Source organism: Ornithorhynchus anatinus, chromosome X5, assembly GCF_004115215.2.
Source record: "Ornithorhynchus anatinus isolate Pmale09 chromosome X5, mOrnAna1.pri.v4, whole genome shotgun sequence".
NCBI classification, from domain to species: Eukaryota; Metazoa; Chordata; class Mammalia; order Monotremata; family Ornithorhynchidae; genus Ornithorhynchus; species Ornithorhynchus anatinus.
Genome location: NC_041753.1, coordinates 56,787,712 through 56,804,098, shown reverse-complemented (window position 1 = coordinate 56,804,098; position 16,387 = coordinate 56,787,712). Strand labels below are relative to the sequence as shown.

Below are 16,387 nucleotides of genomic sequence, written 5' to 3'. Positions count from 1 at the left end.
TGAGCAAGAACCAAATGGACAGAACCAAATGGACTTTCTATTTTAAGTTGACATTTTTATTTCCCTTCCTGAGGTCTCACACACAAAGTAAATGTGTTTCAATAAGACTGAACATATGCTATTATCTACCATTGTAAGTAGTCTATCATATGGATCTGAAGATTTCTAGAAGTTAACATATTGTCTAACAATCCTTCTCCCCAAGTCCTTGCCCTACAGCTATACCCCATTCCCTGAAATTAAGTATCAGGGCTTTTTTTTTTTTTTTTTTTTTTAACTTAATAGCTTCATAAACTCTCATGTACAGACTCCCCTTATCACTTTTGGCTTAGCCAACACCCTACAACTAGTTATCCTATATCCCCTACCACTCTTTTCCTAAAATTAGCTCAGCAGCCTTATCTTCCCTCCATAACCCTGTCCTCTCCCTGACTTTCCCATCATTGGATGGCACAACCATCCTTCCTGTCTCACAAGCCCCCAACCTTGGTGTCATCCTTAACTCCGCTCTCTCATTCACCCCCATATCCAATCCAACACCAAAGCCTGCTGGTCTCACTTTCACGTCAACAAAATCTGCCTTTTTCTCTCCATCCAAACTGCTGCCGCGTTAGTAGAATCACTCATCCTATCCCAACTGGATTACTGCAATCAGCCTCCTTTCTGACATCCCAATCTCCTGTCTCTCCCCACTTCAGTCCATACTTCACTCTGCTGCCCAGATTTTCTTTCTACAGAAATGTTCTGGGCATAACACCTCTCTCCTCAAAAATCTTCAGTGGTTGCCTATCAATCTCTGTATGTAGCAAATACTCCTCACTACTGGCTTCAAAGCTCTCCATCACCTTGCCCCCTCTTACCTCAGCTCCCTTCTCTCCTCCTATATCCCAGCCCACACACTCCACTCTTCTGGTGCTAACCTTCTTGCTGTGCCTTGTTCTCACCTGTCCCACCGTCTACCCCTGGCCCACATCCTACCTCTGGCCTGGAACGCCTTCCCTCCTCACATCCACCAATCACACTTCCCCCCTTCAAAGCCTTAATGAAGGCTCACCTCCTCCAAGAGGCCTTTTCAGACTAAGACCCCCTTTTCCTCAGCTCCCCCTCCCCTCCGTGTCACCTCAATTCGCTCCCTTTGCTCTACCTGCCCCCCCGGCCCCACAGCACTTGTGCATATATCTATAATCCTATTTATGTATAATAATACCTGTTTACTTGTTTTGATGTGTATATATATCTATAATTCTATTCATTTATACTGATGCCTGTTTACTTGTTTTAATGTCTGTCTCTCCCATTCTAGACTAAGTCTGGTGTGGGCAGGGATTGTCTCTCTCTATTGCTAAACTGCACTTTCCAAGCACTTAGTACAGTGCTCTGCATAGTAAGTGCTCAATAAATATGATTGAATGAATGAATTTATGTCTCACAAGATGCATATGCTCTGTATGGATCTGTTGATGCCAATGTAACTGTACCTAAGAGTATTTGTTAAAATTTGAGTAGGCAATAGCCAATTTAAACAAATGAGAGGAACCTTGATTTAAGGAAGTCTCACTGATTTATGCAAGACTTGAAAGGTTAAGAAGTGGAGTGGAGGGGAATGAGCATAGACTACAGAACAGTGAGTTCAAATAAAATTCCAAATTACATGATTAAAGTTAATAGGAACATCAACAACAGAGGGATGTTGAGAGGATAAAAATAAATTGATATGAAAGGCATTTTGGAAAAAGAAAAACACTGTACAAAAACTGAGGTATTAATATTATTATTCCACATAAGCCTCAATCCTGTGAGCCTCAGGTTACATTCACTATACCTCCAAGCTACCCACCTCAAAAAACAAAAAACCTCCACAAATCCTTTGTTCTGAGAACAAGAATTTTAATTTCAGGCACGCTCCAAACTCACCTCCTCCAACTGCACTGGCTCAGAGGAGCGGGTAATTGAAGAAACCTGCAGCTCCTCTGTAGGTTCATCCAGCTCATTGTCTGTATACGCGCCTCCTTCCCCGTCTGTGTCTTCAAAGTCACTGATCAAGCGGCTGTCACAGCTCAGGTAGTCAGCTCCCATGGCCGCTAGGTATGACATGCGATCTTCAAGATCATCGTCCATCCCATCCACCTACAGGGTGTTATTACAGAAGGTTGATTAGATTTGTGTAAGCTCTCTGGTTACTGGTTATCCTTCTTGAACAGCAAGAGACAAGACTGATCTGTCTTGGAAGTGCGTGGCACATAGCAAGTGTTTAATAAATGCTATGGATGATGATTTTAAATCAGCTTAACCTGATGGACAGTATCTTTAAAACTGCCACTTAATGGAAAGCACAAGGGACATCCACTGGCTTAGCAACCACTGATGTAGTCTATCACCTGCCTCAAGTCCAGACCCAGGCCTAGAAGAATCTCTCCTATTTTTTTAAAGCTCTCAAGGCAATTCCATGACCTCTTAGTATAGCTCACTTGGCAACCCTTCCAGCAAAAGTCTGCCTTTATTGCTAGCTTTACACCCATTTTCTCTTATTTGGCTCTTAGTGGAAATGGGGAACACCTGGAGACCACCTTGGGTAAAATAAACAATGTGCAAACTGGATCTTCTTCTCTAGGCTTAAATAAATCCACATCCTTCAGCTTTTCTTCTTGGGCCCCATTTACCAATCTTATCACCAACTTCACTGCTCACCTGAAACCCTCTCTAGGGTCTCTATAGCTCTCTTAAATAGAATCCTCTAGAATAGTTAAGTAATTTGAAAGTGTGATACTGGTTAAAGTAAAAAGGAACGGAAAAAAGGAAAAGTTGCCTTTGAAGAGAATGCACAGTATACATTGTTTTTCTTAATTTTCTTGTTTGTGAAACTTATTTGAATTCCTGACAAAAAGTATCGCATTCATTTTAGATGTGTGGATTTGCTCTATTATATTTAAGAACAAAAATGGGGAAGTTGAAGTTTGAATCATATAATAATACCTGGGGTGTTTGCTTAGTGCTTTATTATGTACCATAAGCACTGTACTTAGCACTGGGATAGATAGAGTATAGGCAGATTGGAAACAATCTCTGTCCTATGGGATGTTCACAGTTTAAGTGGGAGGGAGAACAGGCACTGAATCCTCATTTTGCACAAGGCATCTGAGGCCCAGAGAAGTTAAGTGACTTACCCAAGGTCACAACTCAGGCAAGTGACAGAGCCGGGATTAGAACCCAGGTCCTCAGACTCCTAGGCCCATGCCATTTCCACTAGGCCACAAGGCATAACCTGGGCACCTTAGGAACATACCTTTCCTTCTGACACCCAAACTGCTTCTCCTTGCTGATGCTGAATCGAATCTTTCAAGCTGCCATACCAGCTATCATTGGCTGAATTTAAATTGATTGTAGCTGTAGAAAAGAAAACAAATAAGTTAATCCATTTCAAAAACTTAAGGAGGTTTTACCTGAGCTACTTTTGCCATTTTGCTTCCTACCTTACATGAATGAAGGCACTGTTAGTGCAATAAAAGTCATGAACATTTTAACTTCAAATTATGTCAAATTTAATTAAAACAATTAAACATCCAGCTAATGGAGTTCTGTGCCTGGAAAGGTAAGTTTGGAAAAATTGTTATTAAGGCTCTATATTTTAGAAGAGCAGTTATAGATTACTATTTTAAGACAGGCTATATTTAGAAAAGACACTGGCTACAGAGGCCTTCTAATTCCATGGCAGTGCTTAAATACATGAGCACACAGACTCACTAAAGGGTTAAATTTCTAATTAGAATGCCTTTGCAATGAATGCAGATGAAGGGCACCAAGAACCACCCCCTTCTCCTGGAAACATTATGTAACCTTAGCTTCCCCAAAACTGTCCTCTCCTGGTTCTTCTCCTATGTCTCTGGCAGTTCCTTCTCTGTCTCTTTCACAGGCTCCTCCTCTGCCTCCCACCCTCTAACTGTCGAGGTCCCTCAAGGCTCAGTCCATTCTCTTCTCCACCTACACCTACTCCCTTGGAGAACTCATTTGCTCCCACAGCTTCAACTACCATCTATACGCAGATGACTCCCAAATTTCCCTCCCTCTCTGCAGCCTCACATTTACTCCCACCTTCAGGGAGATCTCTACTTGGATGTCCTGCCAACACTTCAAACTTAACGTGTCCAAACAGAACTCCTCATCTTCCCATCCAAACCCTGTCCTCCTCAGGACTTGCCCATCACTGCAGACAGCATCACCATCACCCCTATATCACAAGTCCATAACCTTGGCATTATCCTTGACTATCTCCCTCATTCAACCCATATAATAATGTTGGTATTTGTTAAGCGCTTACTATGTGCCGAGCACTGTTCTAAGCGCTGGGGTAGACATAGGGGAATCAGGTCGTCCCACGTGGGGCTCACAGTCTTAATCCCCATTTTACAGATGAGGGAACTGAGGCACAGAGAAGTTAAGTGACTCGCCCACAGTCACACAGCCGACAAGTGGCAGAGCTGGGATTCGAACTCAAGAGCCCTCATGAGCCCTGACTCCAAAGCCCGTGCTCTTTCCACTGAGCCACGCTGCTTCCATATTCAATTGTTCGCCAAATCCTGTTAGTTCCATCTTCACAACACTGAAATCCACCCTTTCCTCTCCATCCAAACTTGCTATTCTGCTGATCCAAGCATTTATCCTATCCCACCTTAATTATTCATCTGCCTCCTCACTGCCCTCCCCTGTCTCTCCCCATTCCAGCCCATACTTCATTCTGCTGGATGCATCATTTTTCTTTTAAAAAAAAGTTTAAAGTTCAGTTCACATCTCCCCACTCCTCGAGAACCTCCAATGGTTGCCCATCCACATAAAACAGAAACTCCTTATCATTGGCCTTAAAGCACTCAATCAGCTTGCCCCCTCCATCTTACCTCAGTAATTTTCTACTACAACCCAGTTCACATACTTGGCTCCTCTAATGCCAACCTGCTCACTATACCTCAGTGTCTATTTTGTTGTTGACTCCTTGCCTACATCCTCTCTCTGGCCTGGAATTCTCTCTCCAACAGGCTACTGCTCTCCCCACCTTTTAAGGCTTATTAAAAATCGCTTCTCCAAGGGGCCTTCCCCAGCTAAGCCTGCATTTCCCTACTCCCTCTCCCTTTTACCTCCCCCTCGAACTTGGATTTGTACCCTTTAAGCACATGATATTCATTCACCCCACCCTCAGACCCAGAGCACTTAAGTACATAGATGTAATTTATTCCCCTGTAGACTACAAGCTCCTGTGGGCAGGGAACATATCTACCGACTCTGTTGTATTGTACAATTCCAAGTGCTTAGTACAGTGCTCTTCACACACTGAGCTCTCAGTAAATACCACTGATTGATAGTCTGTTCGTCTGTAAGCATAGAAGTGTCTTTATTCAGCTTGGGAGATTCTAAGACTGCTCACGGACATTTTGTGTAACAGTAATTGGTTTTATCCAATTGACACAAAAGATATTACTTTTATACAGGGAGAATCACCTGAGAAACCTGACAGAAGTTCCAAAAGATTCACTAGTGCTTTAAAATACAACAAACCAAGGCAAATCTGTACTCTAAGTCTCACGCCTAGACAATAGCAAGGATGATAAATGCCCTTGACTCTTGATATATACATTAAAGTCTTACGTATGGCCACATTTAACTTGAGTAAGATTTTGTGTAATAAGAGTTTGTTGGACTTGGGTTTGCTTTGAAGATATGGATTGGGAGCCCAACTAAATCCTAGCTGCCTATGAACCTTAAGTCCCAGGTCTAGCTCAGGGTAAGACAGCATCCCTGGCCTTGCTCCTGGCCTTCTGAATGTCAAAATGGAAGTTTGGAGTTGAGAGAGCCTAATGAATTGGAGGCAACTACAATACTCCATCTAGGGAGGGCCTATTCCCTAAACTGCTTGGAAGGCTGGGTGAGTGGCTGGAGGAGAAGATATACAGAGCTCTTCCCTCACTTTCCGATCTCCCCATCAGTAGTATTTTTGAGCACCTACCGTGTATAGAGCTCTGTTTAACAAAGTGCTTGGACCCCCCCGCCCTTTCACTCAAATGGTACAACCCTTATTCAAACTTTTGCCATCTCCCAACTAGGCCACTGTAATAATCTCACTACTTCCCCTGCCTCCAAGCTCCCTCCTCTTCCATCACTACTACATTTTCCTGCCTGGATCACTAGACTATACGCTCCTTGTGAGCAGGGAATGTGTCTACCAATTCTGTTGCATTGTACCCACCCCAGCCCAAATTTAGTAGAGTGCTCCGTACACAGTAAGCACTCTATCAATACCATTGATTGGATCATCTTTCTAAAACATTGTGCTAAACCAACACCTCCAAATGGTCACCCATTTCCTTCTGAATCAGACATCACTGGCCACTGGCTTCAAAGCTCTCTACTCTTTACATATCTTCTCTCTTCACCCACACTTTTAAGCTCCTCCCAAGAGAACCTTCCTTGTCTCATTCTCAGTTCTTCTGTTTGACAAGCAATGGGAAGGTGGCCAGCCCACTGCAGGCTATGAACAGGTCTTCCCCGAGGCTGGCTCAGGAAGCAAACATACTAAAGACAAGGAGGTACAGCCTAGCTTCCCAAGTCCCTGATGAGATTAATACATTGTACCGTAAAAAAAAAAAAGAATATGTTGGAGCTCATGCATGAACAGATCTGTCTATATACATAGTAAAAGTTTTATCTAGCATTTTTTATCAACTGAAAAGTGCTACTGGCAAGATGGACTTGGTGACTGGTACCTTGAAGAGAAACAGTTTTTAATGTTAGACCCCTCCCCTGGGGCTAACTATTGTCTGACTTCAAGCTGCCCCTTGGAGAGCTTCAACAGCAAAGTTGTCTCCTAATCAAATCACCAAAGGTCCTGCTCTAATACCAATAAGCATGGAAACATTTCTATTGCCCTACTTAAACTCATGTTGTCCCACATCCTAATCACCCAAAGGCAGCCCCGTGACTTCCTGAAAATCACTGGACTCAGAACAAAAGTGCCTACTGACAGCCAAATTCACTATAGTTCCCCTGGGAACAGTTCCCATGGAAATCCAACAAAAAGTTTAATTTATCAAATGGCTTATGGTCTTGCACATTTGGCTAAGTATTCTCTTGTAAATTTTTTTTTCCCCAGATGGTATTTGCTAAGCACTATGTGCCAGACACTGTACTAAGCGCTGGGATAGATATAATTGGGGTGGGCACAATCCCTGTCCCATTTAAGCCTCATAGTCTTAATCCCCATTTTACAGATGCATTATATATGTGTGCAGATGCTGTGAGGGCGCACACACACACATTCCCTATCTTGAGTCAAAGGAAAAGTGTAGTTTTGAACAGCAATGACTCATTACTGAAGAGCATATTCCTTAACTTTGTAAAGGTTTATAGCTTTGGCAGGATTATATTTTTCCCTATTTTCACAAATATCTTTTATCAGAAATATATTCCTCCATTGCTTAAAGTTGTTCCTCTACTTGAAGAGGCTGAGAGAATAACTATTCCTTACCTGTAAAGAGATAAGCACAAGTCTTTTTTAGCTTATTGGCTTGATCATACAGCTTTCGAGAACTCTTGTTGGATGAGGGATTCAGCCTGTTTCTCATTGTTTTCACACCCTGTCTAGAGTCTGGGTTGAAGAAGATCACAATTGGGAACCACTGGGTATAGTTCAATAGGTCCACAGCCTTTGGAGTCACATCTAACAGTGCATGTTTGTCCTGTTATGAAAAATGAGTGATTGTACAGCTTAAGTAAGTGATCGACAGAGAAAAACTATACACCTGCTATACAGCAATGGAGCACTGGGAAATTTGTTCCTTGGTGCTAAGGAGGTGGATTTGCATCAAGGAAGTGGTTGGAGATAAGTCAGGTAAACCAACTGCATGGAGGACGACACTATTTCATTAATGAAGCAGGTGGACTTAGGTTTTACTTGAAGCATTTGAGTTAACTTATCTCTCAAAGGGCTCTCAGACAGTTACATCAGTAATTAATGCGGGGAACAGGGCAGTTAAGGTTCTCACTGAACCCTGCATTAGGGAAATCTCACATCATATATGCCCTCCTTGACTGACACCACACATGTATACACAAATTTTTATCTTTTTTTTTTTAACATTGCATTCTAGTCAAATAGTCACACATTGCTCAAAGAACGTTCCCTAATTCCCCAACAGCTATCTATCCAAAACATGTAGTGAAAACATGTGTTATGGAAGAACTGGGTACACATGGGCATGATTTTCTCCCTCAAAATAGAAAAAAACTACTGTCACTTAAAATACAAGTTCACTTCATAACATTAACAGTCTTATACACACCTTAGGATTTGTCTGAGTCTAGCAAACCAAAGCCCATTTGCTTTAAATCAGCCGTAAGATTGAGCCAAATGGTCTCACCTGTTCAATAATTTGCCTCACGGTGTTTAATCGAACAACTCCACTGGATTTCTCAGAGCCTGCATCTTTTGGTTCAGTCTCTGCAAAAGACAACATTAAGGGGTTTAAATTAGCTGTAAATTCAGTTTCTTTTTTATTGAAATGAAAGAAATGTTAAATAGAAAGCATCAGTAACAGACTTACTAGCAGCTTGATAAAGATCAGGCAGTTCATTAGCCAGCTTCTCCATTGCTATATCAGCTATCGGGCCAAAAAGGACCACAGGTCTCTTGAAACCAGCTAAAAGACATAAGAAAGCCCTTTAGAGGACACATCAATCAATCAATCAATCATATTTATTGAGCCTTACTATCCACAGAGCACAACAGAAATAGCAGATACGCTCCCTGTCCATAATGAGTTTACAGTCTAGAGGGGGAGACAGACATTAATATAATTTATAATATATCATTTAAAGATAAGTGCTGTGGATGCACTGTTAAACCCCCAAAACAATACACAAATGGCCTGAAGCAAACTGGCCTAGTGGAAAAGCATGCGACAGAGTCAGGAGGCCCAGGTTCTAATCCCAACTCTGCCACTGGCTTGCTGTGTGACCTCGGGGAAGTCACTTAACTGCTATAGGGCACTGTTTCCTCATCTGTAAAATGGGGATAAAATCAGCCATGAGCCCTGTGTAGGATAAGGACTGTATCTGAACTGATAACCTTGTGTTTACCACCATAAATGTAAAAAAAATTTGCATTGCCATAGGAATATAAATACACCAAATACCTTTACTAATGACCAGGTTGAATACTCTGGTTCCCCGATACCCAGGACCCTGCTCTTTCCACTTTGGCCAGGCTGCTTCTCCTGCTTTCTCTTACAATTCTCGGGTCTCTCAAAACTCTTCCCTACATGTACCTACAAACTTTGCCCTAGACTTCCAGTTCAACTCTTAGACAGACCCTGGTGTTCTGCATTCATCTTTCCCTCCTTAATCTGCTGATGGAACGGGAGATCCTTGTAGTCACGGTAGGTTTTTGGTGGAGCACACCAGCCTCAGTTTCACACTTTACTAAAAGATGCAAACTCACTCTGGTCTACATGTAGACAGATTTTTCTTTTTTTAGTTCACTTGCAAATCTGAATCCATTTTAAACTCTTGGAGCTGAACTACATGTGTGCATCTGTACCTTACTTGCTCAAATACTCAAATACTTTGTTCTCAAAAATTTTACAGCAAGTGATTTCATATCCCTAGGAACATTTTAATCCATGTGTTTTGTTGGGAATATAGTCCTATTTTAATAATAGATCTAGAGTTCTCTGAGGTTGGTTAAATGAAAGTTTACCATTTTTACCCTATCAGCCATCTCTTGGAAGCATGACAATAAGGTTTTCATATTCAACTGTTTATTTTTTCTACTTTTTTTTCTTTTTCTAGTTAGATTATTCTTACACTATAAAACTACCCACCTTGTTCAGAGAGATTTGTACTAGGTTATTTTCCCACCTCCATGTTTAGGATTTGGCTCACTGGCCTATGGGTCACTGTCAAGATACATTCTTTTGGATTTGTTTTCTCTGTATAGACAGACTATAATTTTATCTGTTGAATTTTTAAAGAAATATTTCTCTTAATTTTGATTATCCCTTCTATTTGGCACCAATTACATTGCCCTCTAAAATATAATGGGACAAAACAATACCATTTTATTTGTCCTCTAAAATGTAATGGGATAAAACAATACCATTTTATATGATTTTGGAGGAGCATGGCCTAGTGGAACGAGCCCGGACCTGGGAGTCAGAAGACCTGGGTTCTAACTGTGACTCTGCTACTTGCCTGCTGTATGACCCTGGGCAAGTCACTTTACTTCTCTGGGCCTCAGTTTCTTCATCTGCCATAAGGGCCTGGGACTCTGTCTGACCTACTCACAACGTATTTAGCACAGCAGTTAGTACAGTGCTTGGCACATAGCAAACACTTAATACCATTATCATCATCCTTTTGGTCTACCTCACTTTCGATTTTCACAGCCTCTTCAACGCTTCTACAGTAAACATAATTTTGCAGTGAAAACTCCAAATAAGCCAGAAAAGTTTGTTCTTTCTTAGCGTGCTTGTCCATGGGGGGCCTTTTAGGCTGAATTTGTAATAAGGACAATATATTCCACTAGAGAAGTTTAGGACAAGGCAGAAGTTGTGAATCCAAGTAGGCAATTTTTTACCTGAATTTGACTTCTAACAGCCTGTCTTTGGGCAGAATTGTAAAGTCCCAAGAAACTGGGAAACCTGGAACTTTAGATCATTCATAGCAAGACTGATGGGAAATTCTAACTGGCAGAGAATGTGCTTCCCAGCTGAAGGGTGATATTATTTCAAAAGAAAAAGAGTCTGTTAAAAAGCAGTAGTTGGCTCTGTACAAGGGGCATAGGCAGTCATCTTTGAACACGCTGGTTTCCTCACCCTCTCGCAGAAGAACCCTCTCGTAGGCTGGGAACTTCGTGCTAACGGAAACAATAGCTGTCAGGTCTTCCCGACTCTTCCTCAGGTTCTTTTTCATTCCAGACCTCTGGCCCCTCATTCTCCAGAAATCTGCCCTGTCACCGGAGTTATCCCTCTGGGCGTTCTGAACACTGGCCATCTGGTCAGCTCTGGAAAAAGAAACCAAAGAATTAAGTTTCTTAAAGTGCCACAAAGTTTCCATATCCAATTAACCATATCAGTTTATTTGGGAGTTCAAAGACAAAGAGGACATTTTGAATAGATGTGTTTCCCAATGGCTGGTGAGTTTGGTAACATTTATATCTGAACGAGAGACAGAAAAAGTGAGGATGCAAAAAGTCACAACAGCCAAATGGGCAGTAATTCTATAGGAAATACATAGAGAGATCCAAATGAGGCAATGAAGGCTTCTCCTAGGGCAAACTGGGCTACGGCAAACATAAACAGAGTGCTTGTTCTTTCTCTAGGTCGGCCAGTTAAGTATTTGCTGAAGGCTCTCAGGGTACCTGGGAGGGGGCTAGATACTTGGGTAGGTTGACAAAAATGAACGCCAGCCCAGGACTTACCCATTCCAGAAAAATGCATCACATACTCTTGCACTTAGATCTGTGATTTTTGGGCACTTGATAATCATGCCACCCCACAACCCCACAGCACGTATGTACATATCTTTTACTTATTTATTTATATTAATGTCTGTCTCCCCCTCTAGACTGCAAGCTCGTTATGGAGAGGGAACATGTCTGCCAATTCTGTTGTAGTGTACACTCTTAAGTGCTTAGTACGGTGCTCTGCACATAGTAAGCACTCGAATACCACTGATTCTTAGTTCCAACCCTAAAACTACAAATGTGCTTTAAAACCAAAATGAAGCTTTTGCCCTGCCCTCTGTTTTTAGCCCTAGAAAACGACCTGTCACATTAAAGTCACAACCTAAATAGTTTATGGGACACTTGCATTAATGTGAACAATTAAAAGTTCACAAAGAGTCACTCGCCTCTCAGAGGAAAATTTTAAAAAGAACAAAACACTTCTACCCTAAGCCCTGGACTTTATGTGGCTTTCTGTTGTGGTAGAGCATTCTGGAGATGAAACTAGTATCAGCTTCAATTGAAAGGATGAAGATACCTAGCATTTTTATAAGTATCAAGATAGACTATATGTTTCATAATAAATCATTTGTTTTGCTATGTAAATTTTTTAATCATTCTAAAAGCATCAGATTTTAGGGGTGTGTCTTAAAGTCAGGATCAGGAGTTGCTCCTCTAGAAAAGATTTTCCATGTAAAAGTAATGCACAATAATAGTGCAGATGAGTGTCTGGTACTCTTAGTAAAGGAACTGACTGAAAAACTTGCAGCCCTCTATCCCCAGAGTACAATGCAGGTTTAAGTCAAAAATATTCTAAATATAATTAGGATGGTCAAGTTGTCTCCGGCTATCCACAAGGGCATATGTGCTTGAGTGAGTGAATAATCACATACCTGCTTCTGTTCGGAATTAAGCCCTTTTCCAGTTCATTTCCAATTCTCACTGCTAGCCAGTTGCCCAGCTTGCCATCATACAGTGTATCCACCACTCTGAAGATCTCCCCTCTGGTGAAGGCTAAGCTTTGAGGAGATTCTCTCTCACATTCAAAGTGGCTCCTTATGAAAAATGAATCCCCTCTGCCACAGGCTAGGATTTCTCTGTATACTGGAAAAAAATGAAATTGACAAAAAATATTTAGCATGACAGTCGGTTTACAGGCTGGGGGACCATCTTATGAAACAGTTTCAATGACACGAACTCTATTAACGAGTAACACAATTAACACTGTTCTTTCTCTCCTCTCAATTCCTTTGGCCCCACTAAAAAGCACCATAGCAAACTTTTCTCTACCTTGAGACAAGGAATATACAGTATAGGAAATGTCTCTCACCCAACAACTGTAGTTAATTGGAAGGTGGGTTTTCCATAACAAATTCTACAACAATCTAATATCCCCTTACAAACACAGAATGATCAACTAGCCCAAGTAACTTGCTCTTTTGGAATGTGTTTTCCTCCTGTCATTGACATGTTCAAGCGAGTATGGGAAGAAGGGACCCAAAAAATACACCACCACCTAAATCAAAATGAGTTTAACACAAAATTGAATTATTCCAAAATCTCTTCAAATCTTTTCTTTCAAGCATTTTGATATAAGGCTACATTTTAAGAGTCACAAAAAAATATGGATTCCCCTCCCTTTGAACCAAGTATCTTGCATTTCTTAAGCCTCAATGAAATATTGGGTCCTCTTATATAGTCCATCTTCCAATGAATTTCAAAGTCAAACACCTTTCACCCTCTCAGGGTCACACCTGGGGAGTTTCCAGTACTCTACCAGTCTTGACTATGGGAGGGATAGTCAAGCAGAGGCATTCTATTCCTAGCTTGGTCAGTGGCTAGCGAGTGGAAGGCAATCTGCTAGACTTCCCTGTGCAGGGCAGTAGTAGCATGGGGGAGAGTTGAGGATGGAGACTCCGGTTTTCTGCATGGAAGGGGGCAATGGCAAACCATTTCCGTATTTATTTTTTTTTAACCAAGAAAACTCTATGGATACACTACTAGAACGATTGCAGAGGAAGGTGTTCTAGGAGAGGTTTGTCCAAGGTGTTGCTATGGGTTGGAGACGACTCGACAATTTAAGACAAGACAAACACCTTTCACTGGTTCTCCTTCAGGTTATTCTACGTAGTGGGTAAACAAACTTGTTTCCTAATATGAGAACTAGTTACTTACCATCAGCTCTACTCTGGGCCAAGATAGTCACTGTATCACCTTTGGGGATTTCTAGTAGATAAAGAACTGCATCTTCTCGGACCAAGCCTCTGAAGTCTTGTGTGTTTACCTGATGCACAAGGGATAAAAGGATAAAGGTGTACTTCTGTGGTGGTCTGTCTGGGTCTCTTTAACACCATTGATATGAACGGTAACAACTTCCCACCCCAAATTACAGCATTAAAGTCCTAGAATACAAGTGATATTATTGCAGTATTGAATTATACTTACATAATTCCTTTCTTTTGGGGAGTACAAAGTACTTCAAATGCTTTTAAAATAAAGTTTTATTATTTCAAGGAAAGTGCTCTCACAAAACCACTACTTACCTTCACTAGAAATGAACAGTTTGCTGCTCCCCAGGATATCTTTTCTTATATTTATTGAACAAAGACTATTCAGCCCTCATTAGTTATGACATTTACTAAATTCACTCTATGTACCAAGCACTGTGCTAAGCACCACTTATCTTTCCAAAGTAACCTTTCAAATTACATTTGTGGTGTGCTCAGTGGATGTAGTTCATATAATTTTTCCTCCTTCAGTAGAAATGAATTGTTTCCTGAACTTTTCTAATTTTTTACTGTGTGATTTAGGCAGCTGACATTTGCTGCATATCCACTGTACATAGACCACTGTATTATGTGCTATTAAAAACACACTCAACTCTTTCATGGGCTAAGGAAAACGGAATTAAGGAAGAAGGAAATGACACTTTATAGTTTTGGTTCTGAATCTTGAAATATTTTTGATCCTGAAATTGAAAGGGGGCGGGGGCGGGGGGGGGGGTGTGGAAGTCTCCTTTCATTCATTCAATAGTATTTATTGAGCGCTTACTATGTGCAGAGCACTGTACTAAGCGCTTGGAATGAACAAGTCGGCAACAGATAGAGACAGTCCCTGCCATTTGATGTGCTTACAGTCTAATCGGGGGAGACAGACAAGAACAATGGCAATAAATAGAGTCAAGGGGAAGAACATCTCGTAAAAACAATGGCAACTAAATAGAATCGAGGCGATGTACATTTCATTAACAAAATAAATAGGGTAATGAAAATATATACAGTTGAGCAGACGAGTACAGTGCTGAGGGGATGGGAAGGGAGAGGGGGAGGAGCAGAGGGAAATGGGGGGAAAAGAGGGTTAAGCTGCGGAGAGGTGAAGGGGGTGGTGGTAGAGGGAGTAGAGGGAGAAGGGGAGCTCAGTCTGGGAAGGCCTCTTGGAGGAGGTGAGTTTTAAGTAGGGTTTTGAAGAGGGGAAGAGAATTAGTTTGGCGGAGGTGAGGAGGGAGGGCGTTCCAGGACCGCGGGAGGACGTGGCCCAGGGGTCGACAGCGGGATAGGTGAGACCGAGGGACGGTGAGGAGGTGGGCGGCAGAGGAGCGGAACGTGCGGGGTGGGCAGTAGAAAGAGAGAAGGGAGGAGAGGTAGGAAGGGGCAAGGTGATGGAGAGCCTTGAAGCCTAGAGTGAGGAGTTTTTGTTTGGAGCGGAGGTTGACAGGCAACCACTGGAGGTGTTTAAGAAGGGGAGTGACATGCCCAGATCGTTTCTGCAGGAAGATGAGCCGGGCAGCTGAGTGAAGAATAGACTGGAGCGGGGCGAGAGAGGAGGAAGGGAGATCAGAGAGAAGGCTGATACAGTAGTCTAGCCGAGATATAACGAGAGCCCGTAGCAGTAAGGTAGCCGTTTGGCTGGAGAGGAAAGGGCGGATCTTGGCGATATTATAAAGGTGAGACCGGCAGGCTTTGGTAACGGATTGGATGTGTGGGGTGAACGAGAGAGCCGAGTCAAAGATGACACCAAGGTTGCGGGCCTGAGAGACGGGAAGGATGGTCGTACCATCCACGGTGATAGGGAAGTCTGGGAGAGACTGTCATACTCCTGTCATACTCCACAGCAGTTTATGGAAAGGGTGAAAGCACTATAGTGTCTGTTGCTAATGAAGTCTCAGAGAGACAATTTTACATACCATAGACTGCACCTGATACACCCATCAGTCATCTTACAAGATGTACTGTTGGCCACAGGGGGACTGAGCTAGAACGTGTGAGAGGTTCAGTCCAATCCCACCCCAATTCAGCAAAACCTATCAAAAACACATCCTATTGGCAGTCAGATATATTTTCTGACGCTCCCAATCCTGAACAAAAGTTGTATGTAAGCCTCATTCTGGTCCTAGATCATGGGGAGGCTGCAGTGCTGTTCAACAGCTCACTTGTTCAAGGAACTCCTCCTAGGGCTGCAGTATGTACCCCCATATGGGCAAGGAGCTAGAAAGGGTACCCTATATTTTCTTGGGTACAGAGCAGAAAAAATTCTCACAACAATACACACAAGGGTAGAATCTCACCGTCAGTCATCTTTGTTTATGAAGAACAAGTCCTGTGAGCTCTTTGTGGACAGGGATGTCCTTGACCAAATCTATTGTATTATACTCTCCCAAGCACTTAACAATAATAATAATAATATGATGTTGGTATTTGTTAAGTGCTTACTATGTGCCGAGCACTGTTCTAAGTGCTGGGAGAGATACAGGGTAATCAGGTTGTCTCACGGGAGGCTCACAGTCTTAATCCCCATTTTACAGATGAGGTAACCGAGGCACCGAGAACTCAAGTGATTTGCCCAAAGTCACACAGCTGACAGGTGGCGGAGCTGGGATTAGAACCCAAGACCTCTGACTCCTAA

The 16,387-nt window shown here is 42.2% G+C and overlaps 1 protein-coding gene and 1 non-coding gene across 5 annotated transcripts in view; one reads left to right on the top strand and one right to left on the bottom strand.

Moving 5' to 3' along the window:
• The window catches only part of TJP2 (tight junction protein 2), a 124,507-nt gene that overhangs the window by 5,182 nt on the left and 102,938 nt on the right, over positions 1-16,387 (bottom strand). For all 4 annotated transcript variants that reach the window (XM_029054709.2, XM_039910773.1, XM_029054707.2 and 1 more), the window contains 8 exons: positions 13,661-13,769; positions 12,379-12,589; positions 10,857-11,044; positions 8,586-8,681; positions 8,403-8,482; positions 7,511-7,721; positions 3,284-3,384; positions 1,915-2,127 (listed from right to left, as the gene is read on the bottom strand). In XM_029054709.2, coding sequence (XP_028910542.1) covers positions 1,915-2,127; positions 3,284-3,384; positions 7,511-7,721; positions 8,403-8,482; positions 8,586-8,681; positions 10,857-11,044; positions 12,379-12,589; positions 13,661-13,769 — 1,209 coding nt within the window. The remainder of the gene's footprint in view (positions 1-1,914; positions 2,128-3,283; positions 3,385-7,510; positions 7,722-8,402; positions 8,483-8,585; positions 8,682-10,856; positions 11,045-12,378; positions 12,590-13,660; positions 13,770-16,387) is intronic.
• On the top strand, positions 13,222-13,353 carry LOC114808404. Its single transcript, XR_003756251.1, has one exon. It is a non-coding gene; the product is annotated as a small nucleolar RNA SNORA7 (small nucleolar RNA).